This window comes from Mandrillus leucophaeus, unplaced genomic scaffold (assembly GCF_000951045.1).
Source record: "Mandrillus leucophaeus isolate KB7577 unplaced genomic scaffold, Mleu.le_1.0 Scaffold685, whole genome shotgun sequence".
Classification (NCBI taxonomy): domain Eukaryota; kingdom Metazoa; phylum Chordata; class Mammalia; order Primates; family Cercopithecidae; genus Mandrillus; species Mandrillus leucophaeus.
In genome coordinates, this window is record NW_012107419.1 from 1,812,590 (window position 1) to 1,835,715 (window position 23,126).

General features: G+C 34.8%; 1 protein-coding gene across 1 annotated transcript in view; it reads right to left on the reverse strand.

Moving 5' to 3' along the window:
* Positions 1-23,126, reverse strand: part of GUCY1A2 (guanylate cyclase 1, soluble, alpha 2) — a 298,023-nt gene that overhangs the window by 226,827 nt on the left and 48,070 nt on the right. The window contains exons 4-6 of the mRNA XM_012002396.1: positions 17,947-18,665; positions 15,093-15,094; positions 14,911-14,963 (exon numbers count right to left, since the gene is read on the reverse strand). Coding sequence (XP_011857786.1) covers positions 14,911-14,963; positions 15,093-15,094; positions 17,947-18,665 — 774 coding nt within the window. The remainder of the gene's footprint in view (positions 1-14,910; positions 14,964-15,092; positions 15,095-17,946; positions 18,666-23,126) is intronic.

Consider the following 23,126-nt stretch of genomic DNA (forward strand, 5'->3'; position numbering starts at 1 on the left):
TCATTGTAAACATTTGATAAAGTAAGCAAACAAGCAAAAAAACAAATAAACCCCTTCCATTTTAGGGGTTACCACAATGTATTTGCTTTTGCCTTCCACTTGAGTGAACGCTTATTAACAACACATGTTGTATTCATCATCATTAACATCTAGCACAATACAGGGACTAGTACAAAGTAGGCTCTTGGGAATTAATAAAATTACTGAATTTACTAAGAGAGTCACTCATTTCTTTGTCTAAGTAAAATGTTAATATAGAGTGCACATCAGCTCAACCCCCAAAAAACATTTATTCTATACAATTCGAAAAAGTGATGAACTCTTAACACTTGTATAATTAGCTTTTTGCCTAGGTTGTTTTCCTCATGAAATTGATTCTAAGAGAGATATCAGCAGACCAGGGTGCTAGCATCACAATATACGGGAAATCAGATAACATTTGCCTCTCTGTTTCTTCAACTATAAAGTGTGGATGATAAATACTTGCCCTTTCACTTTAACATGTTAAGGTGAAAGAAGAATTTGAAGTTTATAAATGAAATATTTTTATATGTGCCCTCCAAACATAGGACAGTCTTTGAGTTTCTTCATTCAACAATTGAATGTCTACCTTATGCCAGGCACTGTACTGGGTGCTAAAGAAACACAGATGGATAGGATATAATTCATGTCCTTAAGAAACTCACAATTTAATAAGAGACAGACACAGAAACAAATACATATCTATATATATTCAACTATATATTTGTATATAAATACATATATTTGTTTATATGCCTCTCTTATTAAATTGTGAGTACACACACACACATATATACATGTTTTTTAAAAATCTATACTTCATGGGTTTCTTTTATTCAAATTGTCCTTATTCTAATTACTCTCAAATAATGGTAATTCAGTGCTTCATTAACTATGTATAAATTGTGTACTCACAATTTAATAAATGTATGAGTAGTTAATTTAAATATACATGAGTAGTTAACGATAAGAGATTCCTTTAGGACTGGAAATCTCTCATTTCACATGTATACTCTCAATGTGCTTGGAATCAAATAAATGTTCAAAAATGGTCTTGAACTGAACCCTGACTGAATATACACAGGCGACAGTGGCAAAGAAAGAAGATAAAGGAAGGTGACTAGGGACTCAAGGTCAAAATTTGGACTACCTGTTGTAGAAACATACTAGAAAATGAAAAAGAAACATAATAACATTGAATTGCTACGTTATGGGCAATGACTGAAATTGGACTAGTAGCCAAAACTGGGGACCCACTAGGAAATGGCTTCACTAGGGTTTTCTTTGCAATTTATGCCAGGCAGATTATAATGTCAAGTATATTGGAGAAATATTGTTTAAGTAATCAGATTATTTTATGTTAACAGTGAATGTTTAAATATAATCACTAATTAATGGATGAATAATTGTATTGAATATAATACCTTACATAAACAGTGTCCTTTAAAATGCTGTCACATGTATTCTCATAGTTTGGCATTAACAACAAAACAGAATAAATTATAAAATCCTTAAATCACTTGCTCAGCAAACATTTCCGGAACACCTGCTGTATGCAAAGACAATGGCTAAATGTCAGGGATAAAATAATGAACAAAGCTCAACACCTCTGACTGAAAAACATGAAAGATGAAGATAATGCATAAATGTGTCCTACATGTGACTGGCCTAGGTGAACTCCAAGGACTCCTTTGCAAGGTCCACAGTCACACATCCCTGTAAACAAGTTTAATGCAATATTGTAGAAAAAAATTTTTTAAAACATATAACAAAAAGGTACATTAGAAGAAAGACTTTTTTAATTTTTACTTTAACAAATATTGACATATAAAATGGGGATGGTAACAATATATGAAAACTATATTGAAGAAAATAGGGAGTAGAATAATAGACTACACTATGAATTTACTCTGGATGAGGAGACACAACAGGTTATAAAATAAAATGTAAACCTTGTGAGACAAAGGTTGAGAAGTTCTGAAGTATTAAACTAATCTGGAACCTGAAAGAACTACCATACATCAGAGGAAATTTTCGTGGGGTAAAAACTGACAGGTTTTCCCAAGACCATTTGTAAAATAAAGCTCAAATGACAAAGATAAGACTTGCCATCCATCTATTGAGATAAGCCAAAATTACAAGAATAAAATATATATTATTAAATCTTTGAAGAATGTTACATAAAGCAATCAAGATGATATTAGGAATTTTCTTATTTGATTTTAGATTAGGTGATAGGAAGGAAACTTATTTCAATTTTCCAGAAGCAGTACACATACTTTTTGTCATAACATTTTTAAAAATTACAACTACCAATAGTATAGTTTACTATAATCTATACTTGTGTCCATAGGACAATCAAAATAATTACTTAAATGTAACTTTTTTTAAATTCAGCTTATCTCAAAGGAAGAACATTATAAGCTTACACTGATTATAGTTCAATGGACAACTTCTTCATACCTTCTGCATTAGTCATGATCTCTACATATATTTATATCTCATTACCAAAATTGATCCTAGACTCCATAAAAATAAGAACTTTATACAGAGCCTATCATAATACTTTTTTGCAGTAACTGTTGTGTAATATTCTTTCAGAAGAATACGCTAGTGAAGTTTATTTCAGGCCATGCATTGTGGCACAGGCTCCATCTAGAGCCTGACCATTTGGGTCTAATATTTTCTTTGGCATGTACTAGTTATATGACCTTAGAAAAGTTTTCTTAATCTCTTTGTATTTCAGTTTCCTCATCTAAGAAGTAGGCCTTAGTATGTCACTATCTCACATATTTGCAATGGGAGTTAAATAAGATAATACATATAAAATGTTTAGCAGGGGGCCTGGTACTAAGCACTCAACAAATACACATCATCGCCCAGCTCGTGGCTCACGTTGGTAATCCCAGCACTTTGGGAGGTCAAGGGGGGCAGATTGCTTGAGCCCAGGAGTTCCAGACCAGCCTGGCCAACATGGTGAAACCCCATCTCTACAAAAAATACAAAAATTAGTCAGGCGTGGTGGTGCACACCTGTAGTAGCAGCTACTGAGGAGCCTGAGGCGGGAGAAATCACCTGAGGCTAGGGAGGTCGAGGCTGCAGTGAGCCAAGATCACTCCACTGCACTCCAGTCTGGGTGACAGAGCAAGATCCTGTGTCAAAAAAACAAAACAAAACAAAACCATGCATCATCATCATGATCATCACCTGCATAATCATAATCTTTGAAAGGGTAGCAAGAAACTATTATGCTTGTCAGGCTAATTTGCATTCTGTATTTATCGAAGTCCATTAAAATCCTGAAAAAGTTTTCAAAAGAGAGAGAGACAAAGAGAAAGACAGAGAGGAGAAAGAGAGAGAGAGAGATTTCAACCAGAAACTGAAAGTCACTAATTTTAAAGAAAAATCATATTATTTTTAAACTTTGATAAACTGTATCAACTATTCAGGATAACTGCTGTAATAAAACATTGTTTTATATCTGCACTGGTAGAATTTTAGAGCACATTCTTCTGTCTCTTATTGCCAGTGAGTTTTATACCAAGAGGTATGAAACCTGTTTTACAGTATCCTCAGTTATGAAAGGGTAAATGATGTCATAGATTCTGGGCCTCTAATTCAAGTTAAATAAAAATAGATTTTTAAATGTTTTGATTAATTCTAGTAGAAACATAAATGGAATAAATACTTAGATGATCATTTTTACCCTAATTTTTGGCAAGATGAATAAAATGATTCTTGACATTTTATACTAAAGAAAAATATTGTCTACATTATAATACATAATAGTTTATAAATAAGTTAATGGTTGGTCTGATAAGCAATCTTAAGACTCCACGCTATCAACACTCAAAAGCTTCCTCCCAGTCATACAGTGTGCTTTTGAAAAATACACTGAAACTTACTATATGCTAAAAATAGTCTTAGTCAATTCACCTATGCATTCCAAGAAAAATCAACCCAAACATTAAATGCAAACAATGACAAAGGAGATAGATAGATAGATAAAATCGGGGAATGAAGTGTCTTAAATAAAATAAATGGAAAATTTTGATATAAACCATTCTTTTTGGTGACAGCAATCTCTGGTTACGGTAAGGAGTAAAGGAAATATAATTGAAAATTAACCCAGGAAGTCCTCTCACCTATGATAGTATAATCTGTAAAAGTAAATAGAATGTAAGTGTAATGAGTCAAGAATTATTGAATGTAAAGATAGGAAATAATACTTCAGTCCATTTTTATACACATAATAACAAAAACATCTACAAATTTATGAGACTAGGCTAGGCGCAGTGGCTCACGTCTATAATCATAGCACTTTGGGAGGCCAAGAGGCGGGCAAATCACTTGAGGCCAGGAGTTCTAGACCAGCCTGGCCAGCATGGCAAAACTCTGTATTTACTACTACTAATAATAATAATAATAATACAAAAATTAGCTGGGCCTGGTGGTGCACGCCTGTAGTCCTAGCTACCCAGGAGGCTGAGGCACGAGAATTACTTGAACTGGAGAGGCATAGGTTGCAGTAAGCCAAGATCAAACCACTGCATTCTAGCCTGGATGACAGAGTGCTCTGTCTCAAAAAAAAAAAAAAATAAAAATAAAGAAAGAAAAGAAAAGGAAAGAGAGGAGATGAGAAGAAAAGAAAAGAAAAGGAAAGGAAAGAAAATAAAGAAATTTATGAGACTATTTTTACGCCTTCAGGAAAGATGAAGTCAGAGCCTTGCTCAGATTATAGAGAACAGTTCATACCAGACCCACTGAATCATCTCTTCCCCTCAGAATTATCAAATTAGTAGTTAAGGGAAACATAGCAGATAGACATATACTCTATATTTAGACTTAAAGAAGGCTCTGAACACATTTTTTTAATTAATAAATTTAAATTGTTATATGATAGTGGTGAGAAGCAGCCCTATAAACCAAGTATCAGCAGTGTCCTGGAGGTCACACTGTAAAACAGTGGTTTGCTCGAAAGAAATGTCGGGGGAAAACTAAAGGGATCAAACCATATAGAAAGTTTCCAAAATCATGTTTTTTAAGGAAAATCAAACATAGTTTTATAGTGTCCAATGATCCCCATCACGGACAGCAAAATAATCTTTTTTCTCTATTCTATTTTTAAACTTGAATCTTCACCAATAAATAACAGAAGAGAAAGGACAATTGAGTATTCTCTTCTGTAATTTTGTGGTGAAGATTCAAGCTTAAAAATCCTATCTACTTAAAAACAAATTAACAGGGTGAAATGTAAAATCTGTGAAATATATAATCCCATAAAATCAAGATTATAGGGAAACAAGCAACAGAACTATGAAGAATTTATTAGGTGCTATTTATTTATATAAATTGGGGGGATAGGAACACAAACTTCATAAAATTTTATTTCTTTTTGAGTTGACATAGAATGTAAATATTGTATATAAAATAACATATTATTTCACAGAATAATAAACTCTTGCATGGAATAAGCCTTTATAACCACAGAACAGGGTAGAATGGTAATTAAACTACTGAAAAATAGCTGTCATAATTAGTCGTATTAGATAGTAAGATAATATTTTATAACCTACCTAAAAAAATGTATCAGAGTAGCACAAAATTCTTTTAATGTAAGATGTTAAGAATTTCTAACTCCTGTTTATGGCAATTCTATTGTTAGATCTACACCTACTTTATTCATAATAACATCTAAGTTAGAAAAATATGAAAATGCAAACTTCATAAATCATAGTATGAGTTCTCCATATATGTTCACAGAGAGAAAGAGACTCCCTCACACCTCTTCTACAGTGGATGGAAGGATTTCTGAAGCTGGTGTTCAATGGCCAAAAACGAGTCATTCATTCACTCAAAGTCTTGAGACATGTAAGCTTGAAATTTCAGTCCTTTGAAGGACCTGCTCATGTTATTACAAGCATTTTTAATATCAGCCAACAACAACTTCACAGATAGGTCTGTGCTGACAACAAATACAATTATTCATGTCTCCTTCAAAGAGCAAGAGTTTTGGAATCAACTTCCACTGCTTGTCACCTACAAGAAGCTCAGATTTTTGACCCCCTGAATCTCCACAAAAAAAAACAAAACAAAACAAAACAAAAAACATGTCTTCATTAGGAAAACCAGAAAACCAAGATTATTGTGTGAGTCAAACATAAATACAGTCATGAATCACTTAACGACAACAGAAATACATTCTGAGAAGCACACTGTTACGCAATTTCACCATTATATGAACCATAGAGTATACTTACAAAAACCTAGAGGCATAGCCTACCACGCACATAGGCTAAATGGTATAGCTTATTGCTCCTAGGCTGCAAATCTATACAGCATGTGACTATCCTGAATACTGTAGGAACTGGAACACAATGGTATTTTTGTGTCTAAACGTTGAAAATGCATGATAAAATATGGCTTTATAATCCTATGGGACCACTGTCATATATGCAGTCAATCTGACTAAATCATCATTATGCAGTATATGACTGTACTTTGATTTTGATTATTTTCAGAAAAACAAAATGTGGTAAACTGTACTCATTTCTTCACAGAATAAGGAAATGCTGTTAGACAGAACTAAGCGTTCTGAATCATGTTGTAAGTACAATAGAAGCTGATCTCTCTAGTAAGTGATCATAATCTTTAGCCACTAGTATAACCGAAATGTGTCAACTGGCTTTGTCTAACAACTAAAGTGCAATAAAACTTGTAATAACTCATATCCTAATTACTTGTTTAATATTTTAGCATTTCTTAAAGGTTCAATTTCATGGAGGCAGAAAAACATAAATAACTGGCTTTCTTATAAAGCACTCTTACAAGTTCAAAATGCCTTTTTTTTTTTTTTTTCGAGACGGAGTCTCGCTCTGTCGTCCGGGTTGCAGTGCAGTGGACGGATCTCAGCTCACTTGCAAGCTCTGCCTCCCGGGTTTACGCCATTCTCCTGCCTCAGCCTCCCGAGTAGCTGGGACCACAGGCGCCCGCCACCTCGCCCGGCTAGTTTTTTGTATATTTTAGTAGAGACAGGGTTTCACCGTGTTAGCCAGGATGGTCTCGATCTCCTGACCTCATGATCCACCTGTCTCGGCCTCCCAAAGTGCTGGGATTACAGGCTTGAGCCACCACGCCCAGCCCTCAAAATGTCTTAAAGGCAACTTTATATAAACTATTTATATAAACTGTATATAAACTATATATAAGCTTTATATATACTTTATATAAAGCTTTATATAAAGTATATATAAACTATTCATCACAGATCATAGAAATCAAGTTTTCATTGCATTTTGAGAAGCGGAAATTGTCTACTAAACTTGGAATCCAAATATAGGCGGCATTTTAAACATACTTTATTGAGTTGAATTTTTAAAGCCACTATGTACTAAGCTTTGAAAGAAGAATTGCTAAATAGAGTCAAAGCTTTTCTAAATCTCTCTATTCCACCAATTCATTACTTTTTAAGGTTAAACCATATCTGTTATGAAAATAAAATAGAATCAGTCTTTTGTTTTTCACAACAGCACAAGATGTTTATAAGATGGATACTATCCCTATTCCTGAAACTAGCATTACAAAAACAGCATGATCATATTATTTACCTTTAAAGTTTGGGTTCCCTTTATAATTTTTCAATAAAATATCCCTGAGTGGCTGTCATTCATTTTCTTTATGAACTCTCAAGTATTATATAGCCCATTATTTCACTAGGCAACTCCCTCCATTTTCAATGTCTCTAGTTGTTGGAAAGTTCCTCTTAATTCTTAACCAAATCTACTTTCTTGTAACATCTATTCTTTGACTCTGGTTTTGCCTTCTGAAACTAAATAAACTTTATCTCATTTTTATATAACTATTAAAATATTTGAAAGCAGTTTTCACTTCTTTCTTATGAATATTTTCATGCAAGACACTTAAAACAGTGCCAGAAATGTTAAGATACATAGATACAGATAAATATTGAGAGACAGATATGCCTTTTAAATTTTAAACAATATTTTGGCATTTTTCTCTAAGAATAAATGATATTAAAATTTAACAAAAGAGGTAGGGCTTAGTCAAAACTAAGGATTAAAAATGAAAAAAGCAACTAAGGGAATGTTAAATATGTCTTCAGTGATAAAACTGAAACAAGTAGTAAACATATTTGTGGAAGTCAGAAGAATGTGGTAATTTGTACAAGGAAATGGGAGCAAACAAGAGAGGCCCACTGACTATGAGGTTGGCAATGAAAACAAGCTTCAAAAAGTTAACTTGCTCAAGGTTACCTAGCTAGTAAATAACAGTCTGAGGTTGGGAAGTCCTGCTACAGAGACTGTATTCTTTTTTTGAGATGGAGTCTCGCTCTGTCGCCCAGCCTGGAGTGCAATGGCACGATCTCAGCTCACTGCAAACTCTGCCTCTCGGGTTCAAGCCATTCTACAAAGACTGTATTCTTAATCATACACAATACTGTCTGTTAACACTGCTTTTTTCTGTGCTTGCTCAAAGATGATGCCCTATCAAAGCAAATGTAAAACTAGTCGTTTCTATCAGAATTATAATTAGAAATTACCATAAAACCCACTTGCAAAAAGAAAGATGCTGTAGCTTAAGTCATGATTCAAAAGTTGCCATGGAAAAAAATAGTAAGTTGTTATCTGAGTTCTGGAACTCAATTATACCAAATCTCAAAATCCTTGAAAAGTAAAACTATAACAAAATAATAAGAAAAGAAACCTAGTGTGTTATGTGGCCATGCCTTTGATATCTTTTTCCTGTTTTGAATGTACTTCAGGGCCGGGCACAGTGATCCACACCTGTAATCCCAGCACTTTGGGAGGCCAAGGCAGGCAGATCACGAGGTCAGGAGTTCGAGACCAGCATATAGCCACACAGAATATATCCAGAGGAAAAACTGTTATTTCAACCTAAGATATCAATAGAAAGGATAAAGTCAAGGGCAATTGAAGGAGATACTGGAATATGTAAACGGTGTTGACTGATAAAGCCCAGACTTACATTTCTATGAATGAAACTTTCTAAACAGAAGTTTCTCTATGAATATGTTTAAAGGACAGTAAATTGAAGATTATATGAGACAACTGCATAGGAAGTATCGTTTAAAGACAGTATCATATCTAGAATGTATATTTTTAATACAATTTATTAATAGGAAAACAAGCAACAATTAAAGTATGGACAAAATATTTGCCTACATATTTAACTAAAGAAATTACACCAATGACTAAAAAGTATAAGAAAAGATGTTTACCATCTTTAGTCACCAAGAAAGTATAAATTAAAACCCGAGACACCACTTTGCAGTCATTAGGAAGGCTATGATGAAAAAGACTGACAATACTAGGTGTGCATTAGGACGTAAAAAAAGCTGAACCTTCTTACACTGCCGGTCAAATGGGAAATGGTATAAGATCTTTGAAAAACAGTTCAGCAACTTCTTTAAAAATTAAACATATACTTACTATTTGATGCAACAACTCTTCTCTTGCAAATCAGTTCAAGAGAAATGGGAACATATATACACAAACTCTTGTATGTGAATGTTCATTACAACATTATTCATGATAGCCAAAATCTGGAAGTAATCCAATGTCCATCAACTGATGAATGGATAAACAAACTGTAGTGTATCTATGCAACAGAATACTGTTCATCAGGAAAAATTAACAAACTGCTGATGCATACTACAATACAGATAACCTCAAAAACATGATGTCAAACCAGAAGAAAAAGAAAGGTAACATTTGTAAGAAATAAATAGAAGAAGCAAATCTATAGAGATGAAAGTAGGCCAGTGGTTGACTGCGGTTGGAGGTAGGAGCAGGAATTAACTGCAAATGTGTACAGGAAACTTTGAAGGGTGATAAAGTTTTCTAAAACCACATTGTTGTCATAGATGCACTATTATATATACTTACTAAAAATTATTGCAACGTATACTTACCAAAAATGTACATAAGAACAAAGAGGAAACTATCAAAAATGAAGAGGTAGACAAGACATTGTAAACATGTATTTTTTTCCACTGAGATTTAAAGCTACTGGCTAAAACAAAATGATTCTAACTGAAAAACAAAAGGAACAGTTAAAGGAAGATTCTGTATGATTTTTAACTAAAGGGACTGATTTTTCTCCCTCAGAACCTACAAACCTTTAATAGAACTAAATAAAATCTGATCTCCAATAGGAGGTACCTCCTGTAATGCTCTGGGCTACAATCTTTCTTGTTAACAAAAATTAAATATGGCAAAATAAGCACTTTAAGCCTATAGATGACTATTGGGATTACATAATTCATCATGTAATCATGTACAGGGTCCTCTGACTATACACAATAAAGTAACTACACAGGAACCCAAATGTCATTAAGCCTCCTTGTGTGGTTCATGAAAAAAAATATACCATACAGCAATTTTAACATTACGCTAATTTTTAAAAACCCAGAACCAGCATGAACATCACTAATATCTGCACCAAAGCATCATATATGAGCCTTGTCGCTCATAGTTTTGAAGAGTCAATATCATTAAAATGGCCATACTGCCTAAAGTAATCTACAGATTCAATGCAATTCCTATCAAGATACCATCACTATTTTTCACAGGACTGGAAAAAACTATTCTAAAGTTCATATGGAACCAAAAAAAGAGTCCGAATAACCAAAGGAATCCTAAGCAAAAAGAACAAAGCCAGAGGCATCACATTACCTGACTTCAAACTATACTACAAGGCTACAATAAACAAAATAGCATGGTATTATTACAGAAACAGACACATAAACCACTGGAACAGAATAGAAAACCCAGAAATAAAGCTACACACTTGCAGCCATCTGATCTTCGACAAAGTTGACAAAAATAAGCAATAGGGAAAGGACCCCCATTCAATAAATGGTGCTGGGATAGCTGGCTAGCTGTATGCAGGATAATGATATGGGACTCCTACCTTTTACCATATACAAAAATGAACTCAAGATGGATTAAAGATTTAAACGTAAGACCTCAAACAGTAAGAATCCTAGAAGAAAACCTAGGAAACACCATTCTGGACACTGGCCTTGGGAAAGAATTTGTTACTAAGTCCCCAAAGCAACTGCAACAAAACAAAAATTGACAAGTGACACCTAATTAAACTAAAGAGCTTCTGCACAGCAAAAGAAATGAACAGAGTAAACAATCTAAAAAATGGGAGAAAATATTCATAAACTATGCATCTAACAAAAGTCTAATAACCAAAATCTATAAGGAACTTAAGCAAGCAAAAAAAAAACCACCATTAAAAAATAGGCAAAATACATGAACAGACATTTCTGAAAATAAAACATAAAAGCAGCCACCAAATACATTTTAAAAATACTCAACATCACTAAATGTCAGAAAAATGCAAATCAAAACCACAATGAGATACCACCTCACACCAGGCAGAATGGCTATTATTAAAAAGTCAAATACAACAGATGCTGGCAAAGCTGTGGAGAAAAGGGAACACTTATACATTGTTGGTGGGAATATAAATTAGTTCAGCCTTTGTGAGAAACAGTTTGGAGATTTCTCAGAGAACTTGAAAAGAGTTACCATTCGAACTAGCAATTACGTAAATGGTTATATATCCAAAAGAAAATCAATCATTCTACTAAAAAGACACTGCACTCATATGATTATTGCAGCACTATTCACAATAGCGAAGACATGGAATCAACCCAGGTGCACATCAGTGGTGGATTGGATAAAGACAATGTAGTACATATATATCATGGAATACTATGCAACCATTAAAAAGGACGCATAGCTGGATGCAGTTATGCAGCCATAAAAAAAGATGCAGCTTGAGGCCACTATTCTAAGCAAACAAACACAGGAATGAAAATCCAAATACCACATGTTAAAAGTGGGAGCTAAACACTGGTACTCAAGGACATAAAAATGGCAACAATAGACACTGAAGACTACTGGATGGGAAAGCGGGGACAAGCGTTGAAAAACTATTGAGCACTATGCTCAGGACCTGGGTGAGGGGATCAGTCAAAGCCCAAACTTCAGCATCATGCAGTATACCCAGGTAACAACCCCATACATGTACCCACTGAATCTAGATGAAATTCAAATTATTAAAAAATAATAAATTACATTAAAAGAAAAAAAGGGCAATGATCAGAGAGCAGTTCTAGAGAAAGGTAAGCAACCCACAAATTAAAAATAAAGATGTCTGATTCTTCTCTTTTCTTCATTAGTCTTGCTAGCGGTCTGTCAATTTTGTTGATCTTTTCAAAAAACCAACTCATGGCACAAGTATACATATGTAAAAAACCTGCACGTTATGCACATGTACCCTAGAACTTAAAGTATAATAATAATAAAAAAAAAAGAACTAAAAAATAAATAAATAAATAAATAAATAAATTATCACTTCAAAAAAAAAAAAAAGATGTCATTCATACTTACAAGAACAGAGTGAACTCCAGATAATTCTGAACGAAGTCATGTCTCTGCTCTGCTAATGTATAGAGAAAGCTCTAATGTCAAGTTGTTCATCACTAAAACTACAGTTCAATATTTGAAATTCTCTAATAAAATATTATTATCTGAACAAAGAAGAAATGCTCACACTTTCTCAACTTAAATTAAGGTTGAAGTCAAATAATGTATTCTTGACTGCAAGATGAAACTTGTCTTTCAACAGTTTCATTATGGTATAGTAAGATTAATAAATATATTTTAAAATTTTTCAGTCATCGCCTCAGAACAAGATGGGCAACTGTCCAGAAAAGATAAGAGAGTATTCTGAAAACTGATTTGGCCACAGAAAACCAGACATTTCCTACTTTATTCTTTGAAAATTGTTTCCCAGCGTTTGATTGTAGCTTCTAATTAATAAGACAAATGAGAGCATATTTCTGGGAATTAAAAAAGAAATGTGTTTTTGTTACGCTTTTCCTCAGTTCCAACCCTGAGAACAAAAGTGAAGATGAATAACAATGCTATTGCTCTGTTGCAGGGATGATGTATTTCAAATGCTGGGCTCCTTCCAAGGTGTTATTAAAGTTCTCTCAAGCGTTGCTACTAAAAAAAAAATGTCAAAAGAACTCATGTTATTTATTGTTTCTCAAAATCCATTGCTGCTTCAGGTTGTGCCTAAGTTAACGCATCCATTTTATTTTGGAAGTCACTGCACAATGCTCTGATAAATGAATATAAAAGACATTAGTAGATACAAGTAATGAAAACTTGATTCCAAACCTTCGTGAATCTGACAAAGAGACCAGAGATTTTAAAACAATGATAGTATGTAAATAAAATGCAGATCCAAACAGAGCTCCTATAGAATGTGTGACAAGTGGTCTTCTAGTCTTTATTAAGGAGACAAGCAGCAGGGTCCAAGGCATATTTTAGGAAGATGTTAGGTGAGCTCAATATTTCTCTAAAATTACCAAACCTACTGATACCTGGTGCTTTTGTCTATAATGCAGTAAGTGAATAGGGGAATAAATAGGGAGAATGTTATAGGTGGAAAAGAACACAAACAATAATAGCAGTAGAAGTAATAATGAACATCTATGCAGTGCTTAACCCTGGGGTCAAAGATGCTAAGAATTTTACATGGATTATGTCATTTAATCCTCCCAAATAACTTTCTGAGGTAGGCAGCCTAAACTGTCAGAGAATTATTTTAACTAATTCTTCATGACAAGATGAGCCCTTCATGGTAGATAACTCAGATTCTCCGCACCTCTCTTTTAAAATGCATCTGAATTCATTGAAACATAGAGATGAAAGAAAGCTTCATGGCCAGGTGTGGTGGCTTACACCTGTGATCCCAGCACTTTGATAGGAAAAGGTGGGTGGATCACCTGAGGTCAGGAGTTTGAAACCAGTCTGGCCAACATGGTGAAACCCAGTCTCTACTAAAAGTACAAAACTAGGTGGGTGTGGTAGTGCAATCCTGTAGTCTCAGCTACTCGGGAAACTGAGACAGGAGAATCGCTTGAACTGGGGAGGTGGAGGTTGCAGCAAGCTGAGATCGCACCACTGCACTCCAGCCTGGGTAAGACACAGCAAGACTCCATCTCCAAAATAAAAATTAAAAAAAAAAAAATTAGAAAAAAAGAAAAAAACCTTCGTGATCAATTGATCTCATATATATGTATATATGTTAAGTATGATTTGTAAAGGAGTAAAAATATTAATTTGTCTAGGTTCATTAATTTCCAATGTATAAAACTGAGGTTCAAACATTAAAAAGATTTACTAAGATCATAGTTGTCAGAGACACCTCTCTCCCAGTCTGTTGGTACTTTCACCACACATCATGACCTTACCTGGCAGAGAAGGAAGCTATGTGCTATTACTGTCATTTCTAACAACACTATTCACTCAAACAAGATTCACTCTATACAAAGAATCTTTGTAATCTATATGAGTGGGTTATGTTTACATGGACTAACTATTAACCTGAAAACTGCTCATTAAGCTGCAAAAAAAAAATTCATCTCAAATTTACCACAATGTCTTATAATTCAAAAGATCTATGCAATACATTTCCAAATTATCAGAACAATATTTGATATAAATGGGGTAAAAGAGATACACAACACAAATTAACATGGATTAATTCAGTCTTTATACTGAATCTGTTGGGTTTCTTAAAAACAACCAATTCATTCATACTTAATGTTTGACATCTGATAAGGAAAGAAGATGACGAAAGGAAGTTGAGTTCAGGGAAAGATGAAAACACAGGAATACTATAAGGGGAGGGGGGAAGAAAATAGACAGGCAGAGAGAAGAATACGTGAGGCATGGATGATGACTTAGAGAAAATACAGAGGAAAGCAAGTGATGGACTCAAAACTTGGTCAAGCCATTGGAAGTCTAATCTCAAGACTGTTGAAGCCTGCCACTGATAACTGCGTCAGTTGCCCCTCAGTGACATCCTTGCTTCTGATGACCAACCCTTGCATCTTTACAGCTCATTACAGCAAGATAAAGATGTAAATACTTTGGAGGCTAGGACAATGGCTTTCCATTCATTTCCATCTCACTAAATCATTCATGAGCGTTTTCTACCTCTAGTCATACAATTAACCTGTGACTGATAACAGAAAATGAGAAAGATTATGGATTATCAAAATCATTGCAGTTCAACCTGCAAATGATTAACTGTCATACAGCTACATGATTAGCTCTTGATATTTTTTATGGCAGACATAGTGGTTCATTGGTATTAAATGCACAGACAAAACAGTTAAATTATAAGAGCCCTCAATGTTAGATTAAGGAATAAATATAAATTATTTTAAAATAGCATTTTCTTATAAAAGCCAACTAAAAAATTAGAGACTTCAGACATCACACAGGTACACATTAACAAGAACAGCTATTATGGGGAAAATAATGAAGACAAAGTCAAATTTATCAACAAAAACACAATTTTTACATATTATTGATCTTCTTTCCATGTTTTAATAAACTGTAAATGTGAAATTTGATGACATACAAATTTTAAAATGTTATTCATCTAGGTAAGACTGTATGTGACAACTTTACTGACTATAGTATCAATACGGGGCAGCTGTAACCTCCCAAATGTCCCATTCTGGCAAACTCAGGTGAGTAAGCAGAAATAAATATGAGGATGAGTAGATTTCTATCCTTATTTTAACTAAAAATCCTGCCTATTACTTTATTTTTAAGCTGCCACTAACATGTTTAAATGATAATTGCATCTCCTCAATGAGCACAGTTCCTTATTATTGGAATTGGCAGGGGGCCTTGACATTTGAGTCATCATTTCATTATGTCTATTTCTTACCCTGGTATACAAATTAAATAGAAATAGAAGCCAAATGAAATATAAGGGGAAAAAACATGAAGCAGTAATTTTAAAATGAATTAATTTTTCCCAAATCGATAAAATATATAAAGCAACAACATTGATAATAATATATTCTAGTTCAGACATATTTACAAAAATACCAACTTCAATTCTGAAGGCCAAAAATGCTTCAAATTCTCCTAGCCAAATATTGTACTTCTGTAAAACAGAACTGAGAGCTTTGATATTCCCTAAATTAGAGAGAATAACTCCTTTTAAAGCAACTACAAATGTTAACAAAAATACACATTTAACAAGTTTCTTCCGTTCTAAAGGACTTCAAAATGGGTAGCAATTATTAAGCATACATATAATATACATATGTGACAATTTGTATTTAAAACATCATATGATCAAATAATACTAATTCATTCAGACTAAACTATCCAAATGTGCCAAACTGGAATCCAGGTCTATCCTTACTTTCAAATCACTGAACTTGCATGATAAAAACATTATTAATTTCCTAAACCACCTGATTTAGTAATATTGAATAAATGTGCATCTTTCTATCATTCTCAAATAATTTTTTTTTTTTTTGAGACAGCGTCTCACTCTTGTCGCCCACGCTGGAGTGCAGTGGCACAATCTTGGCTCACTGCAGCCTCTGCCTCTGGGGTTCAAGCGATTCTCCTGCCTCAGCCTCCTGAGTAGCTAGGATTACAGGCACCCGCCACCACACCCAGTTCATTTTTTTGTGTGTTTTTAATAGAGATGGGGTTTCATCATGTTAGCCAGGCTGGTCTCAAACTCCTGACCTCAGGTGATCCACCCACTTCGGCCTCCCAAAGTGCTGGGATTACAGGTGTGAGCCACCGCACCCAGCCATCCTTCCCTAATTTTTTTTAAAAAACTTCATTGAACTTCAAAATTACAAAAATCATCAATCATGAAACAAATCCTGTATAAAATCCTCAAAAACACGTTAAGCGCTGCTTTCAGATGGCTATTTCCTCATTTATTTATATTACTCCAGAATATGTATAAATTATTTTCACTGAGTCTTTAATTACTTCCACAACTCTTCTTTCCTTTAGCCCAGAGCAACCTGTCATTTCTAATAGCTAATAGCTTCCCCCAAATGCTTGGAAACAGGCTGAATAGCCTAAAAGAACTTTATTTACCCTGGTACAAAATGTTGAAAAGACACTTTACTGGAAACTGAATGACTGTACAAATTTCTGCCTGGAAATTAATGTTACTTTTTCCCTTTAATCACTGAAAGTATATTACTAAATGTAAAAAGTCATGGTTTATTTTTCTTTATATTTTATTATCTATTTTAATGTTGACTTTTTAAAATATTTTACCTGAGGGACAAAATGTTCATTTAAACCTAAATATTTTAAGATTTATTTCTGTTGTCTTTTCATCAATTATTTATAATTTATAATCCAGATTTCCCAAAAGAATTCAAAGAAATCCACAAAAAATTTCCTAGGCTTCACTTATTCTCTCAACTAGTGATCATGTTCTAAATCAATGAATCTCTATTTTAATACTAAAATTTAAATAGAAAAGAAGTCTTGAGACAGTCAATCCTCCACTTCTGGGGAATACATTATTCTGCATATTAAGACAAAAATAGGATGTAAACCAGATGTTCCTAGATTATGAAATTTAGAAAAGAACATATTCAAAGTGAAGGTAACTTTTAGCATCTATATTTAAAGATATTGCAGTCATGCCCCACAATGTTGAAACGCTATATTTCTTATAATTTGACTAGAGTCAGTGGAAATATTCATGAGTTTATATTATCAGGTTTTTAGTGACTTCTATCATTTTTGTAATTGCTATAGCTAGTATTAATAAATGTCTTCTTTTTATATGCTGAAATAAATTAATGGAGGAGGTAGACACTATGCAAAATGGCTGGGAATGGGGCCAAATCTTTTTACATACATCCAGGGACCAGTAATCTTCTAAATGGCACTTTGAGCTCTCTCGCCTAAATAATTACAAGTACAGCCACCATATAATTTACTGAAAGAATTATCCACTCTTCTGGTTCCTATCTCCCATCTCAAGTCCATAGCCACTTACCTTGTCTTTATTTTCAGAGCCAGAAGCCTCAGGCTTGGTTCTAATCACAAACGGGGTAGACAGTCGCAGTAGGACCCTTTCAAAGGTGGCATTAACCTTTGGAGATACAATCTCGAAGCAGTCCTCAAACTTGAGCACTTTGTGAGTGTCACATCGAAGCTGCTTCCTTAGACCTTCCCCCAGCTGAAGGACTGACATGCTGGGGTCAAACATCAAGTGGAAAGGGAAGGCTCTGCAGAAGGTGTTGATGCTAATTCTGAGGTCCGCAGGAACTTGGGAGGTTCCCTGTGGAAGGTTCTTCATGATATTAGTATTTTCACATTCTTTGATAAGGAAAGTAAGACAGCTACAATTGCCTGGGTTTGAAACATCAGAGCATAGCTTCTCATTTGCAACCTGTTCCACTTCCACGTCCAGCCGATAGATCTTCTTTCCTGCAGCCTTAATCATCCCCAGCATTGCAAACCCCACAATATGGTGAGGGTGGAAGTAGTGGAGCATGAGAGTGCCTTCAGGAAGCTCTTTGCATAGGAAAGAGGGTGACTCCAGAGTGGCCTGTTTTCCAAAAGAAGTTCTAATGTGTTCCAACAAAGCATCAAAGCCGTTAAAAAAGTCCTGCAAAGTGCCACCTACAGCTCGAAGGACTCTCTCATTCTCATGAAAGCATATATTAAAGAACTCTTCACCAAATCTTTCTTGAATTTCCTCAAACTTCAAACCTAGAGGCAAATGGGAGGCAAATGTTAGTGAAGTCTAATATAAATAATTGAATTTACAGCTTTTTAAGTGCTCATCAAAAGAGTAACTACTGAGTGAAGTAACAAAGGTTATTTCTCTTGGATCCACAAATTTTCACATAGGTTAATTCACTCATCTTGAATCAGAAAAAGTAAATTTCAGTCCATCTTCGGGATGCTTCTAAAATGTTAATGAACATGAACCTTTGTTTGTTTTTAAATAGACTACATATTTTTAGACCAGTTTTAGATTCACAGCAAAATTGAGCAGAAGGCACAGTTATTTCCCATATCTCTCTGCCCCCACACACGCACAGCCTGCCCCATTATCACATCCCCCACCAGTGTGGTACATTTATTACAATCTGCGAACCTACATGATGCATGATTATCATCCAAAGTCCATGGTTTACATTAGGGTTCACTCTTAATATTGCATATTCTGTGGGCTTAAACAAATGTATAATGATATGTATACACTTATCATATCACCTAGAGCATTTCACTGCCCTAAAAGTCCTGTTTATCCCTTCCTTCCCCCTAACTCTCAGAGCATCAGCTTTTTAAATGTTGCTAATCTAGCTGTTCACCTTTCAATAGCCTTGCAGTAGTTATCACAAATAATATATTTTTCTTTTTCTTAATGATTTCCCCATTCTTCATAGAATATCCAAGTTGTCTACATATTATGTCCATATACCATCCATGTTATCATCTTACTTCTTATCGAAATGCATGTATTAAGTGGAAAATATAAACCAGAGAGGAAATCTATGGTACATGAGCGGGGAGAGGCATCAAGCTATCTGGTGGAAACAAAAGGCTTACATTAGCATTCTCAGGGAAAGACACGCAGGTCAGCTAGACCCCAGGGAAAAGGAGACAAAACAAGAAAATAATAATGGCAGAACTGTAGAATGATTTGCATTCTTTCACCCACAAAAGTGAGGGCAGCCAAGAATGGAGTAGGAATCTGATGAGATAAAATTAAAGGTTATTGTTAAGTTTCCTCCATATATAATCACTCCCTGTTGCCCTGGCAAAAGGAGTTCCACCTTATAGTGCTGGATATTATAATGAAAAATAAATAAGTGTGCACAGTGTATTCCATAGTAATAAGAAGCAGAATCACATGTGATCACAAGATCCCCGCTTGAGGATGATCTGAGGAAAAATGAGGGAATTTATACGCCAAGGAGGACTATAACACATATAAAAGATTTTGGCCTTCATATTAAAGACAGCTTCTACCTAAAGTCACTCTAGTGCTTCTCCTTTGACATTGGTTGAAATCAATACATGTAGTTTACATATTCATATTTTCTTACCCCATTTACTTCATCTCATTTGGAAGTCCTGCAAATCAGGCAGGACTGGGAAAAGAAGGTCACTTTGCTAGCGCCCCATTAGAGTACAGAGCAATCTAGGCTGTCTACAGCTTAGTTGCTTTCCTACCTTTATCATGCCCTGAGTGTTCCTCCCAGCCAGAAGTGAGGCAAATGAACAGAGTGAATAATATTATTTTTAAAATAGTCAAAGCACATCTAATATTCTTTAAGAGCTTACTATAGAGTCTAAAATTTGTGGTAGCCAAGAAATCAGTTTGACAAAGAACTTCTTAAAATCAATGTGATAGGAAAATAAGTAGAAAACCTAAGTGAGAAAGAGTCCCTTTATTAATAAGCATTTCATATTGATTTTGGTTTCATGAATTGGATGCTCAAGACTTGTTGGGAAAGTCACCTATTAAGATAAAAATATCACCACTCATCTCACATTGCCAGGTTACAAGACTGCTCTTCAACATATGTTGCATTCACTAACAATAATGTCAGCCAGAATTGATAATACCAGTACTTATCTGTCCAGTTCTCTAGTGTAAAAGAGAAAACAAGATAGATAATATTCACTGCCATTAGGCTCCTGTTCTGACTGCTCTGTTGAAACTGCTTTCATAAATACTTAAACCAATATATACTGTTTTGTCCTTATCTTACTTAACCTTGTTTGCTGTTTTTCCTTTAATTTGACACTATTAATCAACCCTTCCTCCTAAAACTCTCATCCCTTTTGGCTTATCAAACCATACTCTCCTGGTCTGATTACTCCGTTTTAACACTAATTCTCACTGCCTTCACTAAAACTTCTTTCTATGCCAAATCCTTACATCACCATCACTATGTTTTAACTAGAAAACTCTAACATACAAGTTAAATTTATATGCACATTCAATGACAGTCCTTTGTTGCTATGAAATCTTCCAGTTATGACATTCTTATTAAAAACTAAATACAGAATAAATAAAAATTCCTGTAAACTGACCATATATGCTGAACTACAATACTCCATATGCCACTGAAAATATTCCATGGATTGCTTCTAAACTTTGAAGAATTGTATTTTCAAAAGACTTCGGGTCCACATGCATTGAAGAGAAAAAGAGAAGTTTTTCTAACTTGCATTTCTCATAACATTGAAAAGGCCCTCACAGTTATGGTGCACACAAATGTAAAGACAATACAGTGTAAGCTTATGTTCTGTGTCTAATGCCAGGATCCCGAAGAATCATCCAGAAAATAACAACTAGGTAAGTTCACCATAGGCAACATACTACTCTTTGCGCAGTTCTATATAAACCCGTAATATTCAATTAACGAATAAAGATTTTTAGTCCCAGAACTGTTAAACTGCACAAGATCAGAAAGGAAGAAAAAACTATTAGATTTGAAAATATTAAAACTAAGAAAAGACTACTTCAACTTTTACAAATATGCTACAAGTCAACAGCCAAGATTTTCATTTTAAACCTTAATCTCAAAATTCAGAAAGCACAGACAAAGTAATTCAATTCAGACAACTGATGCAATTCTGACTCCCAAGGTTCCGCCTACGATTGACGCAAACTCCCTACTTACAGTAAATCACTTGAAACCTATAGACAATGCTCATCTCCTCACATCACAAGATTCTATGACAGCTTGACATCTGGGTCTATAAGAATACATTTCCTCAAGAGGGAAAATTCATAACAAAACTGTTCTTATTAATGGGTAAGTTAAGTTAGAATTTTTAACTACTGTTAATTCACCTGTTTTAAAAAAGGTGAATAGCATAAATGCTGGCATCCGTTAGCTGTAAATGATATAGAATCTGTTCCTTCACAATCTAATCCTGTTGTCTCTCATCTGCTTTCCCACCCCACCTCAGATGGCATTTCTTGAGGACAAGGATCTTGCCCTATTTATGTCTGCATATCTATCGCTGGCATAATGCCTGATACCTGGAGAATAAGCATTGTTTCATAGAAATTAAGCATTCAGCTAAGTATTTGTTTGGTGAATATTACTAATCTTTTAAGGTTGCACTTGTGCCACATCTAAGGATATGAAAACAAAAAGACACATGATTTTCTCTCGTGGGCCCCTACAGAACATTAAATTACATTATGGTTGGGCTACAACAGGGGTACACAGGAGTACCCATGGAAGTAGAGGAAAGAGAGTATCAGCCTCTCCTCAGAGAGACAATGTTTGAAGGGAGACTTGAATAAAAGAGCAGGTTAGGCAGGGCACAGTGGCTCATGCCTGTATACCTAGCACTTTGGAAGGCTGAAGCAGGCTGATCGCTTGAGCTCAGAAGTTGAAGACCCAACCTGGCCAACATGGTGAAACCCCATATCTACAAAAAATACAATTAGCAGGGTACGGTGGTACAGGCCTGTAGACCATAGTCCCAGCTACCTGGAAGGCTAAGGTGGGAGGATCACTGGAGCCCAGGATGCTGAAGTCGCAGTGAGCCATGATCATGCCACTGCGTTGAGCCTGGGCAGCGGAGGGAGACCCTGTCTCAAAGAAAAAAAAAAAAAAGCAGTTGGTGGTCCCAGCCTGGGCAACGTGGCATAACCCTGTCTCTATTAAAAATACAAAAAAACAGCCCATAGTGGTGCAGGCCTGCAGTCCCAGCTACTCTAGAGGCTGAGATGGGAGAATCACCTGGGCCCACGGAAGTCTAGGCTGCAGTGAGCTGTGACTGCACCACTGTACTCCAGCCTGAGTGACAGAGTGACACCCTGTACTGAAAATTACTGTACAAGAGTGTAAATGTCAGGAAGCATTCACTGGGGAGCCATCTTTGGGAGGAGAAAGAGGATCATGAAAAATAACTAACTGGTACCAGGTTTAATATCTGAGTGGTGAAATAATCTGAACACCAAACCCCCCATGACACAAGGTTACCTATACAACAAACCTGCACATGTACTGCTGAATTTAAAATAATTTTTTTAATCTGTGAATTTTTAAAAAATTAAAATTTAAAAATTAAAAACATATATTAGATATAAATTGTAATAATGTGAAATATGTATAATAAAGATGAAGCCAACCCCAATGTGAGTACTCTGAAACAAATTTTTTCACCTAATAACCACATCTAACAAGTGCA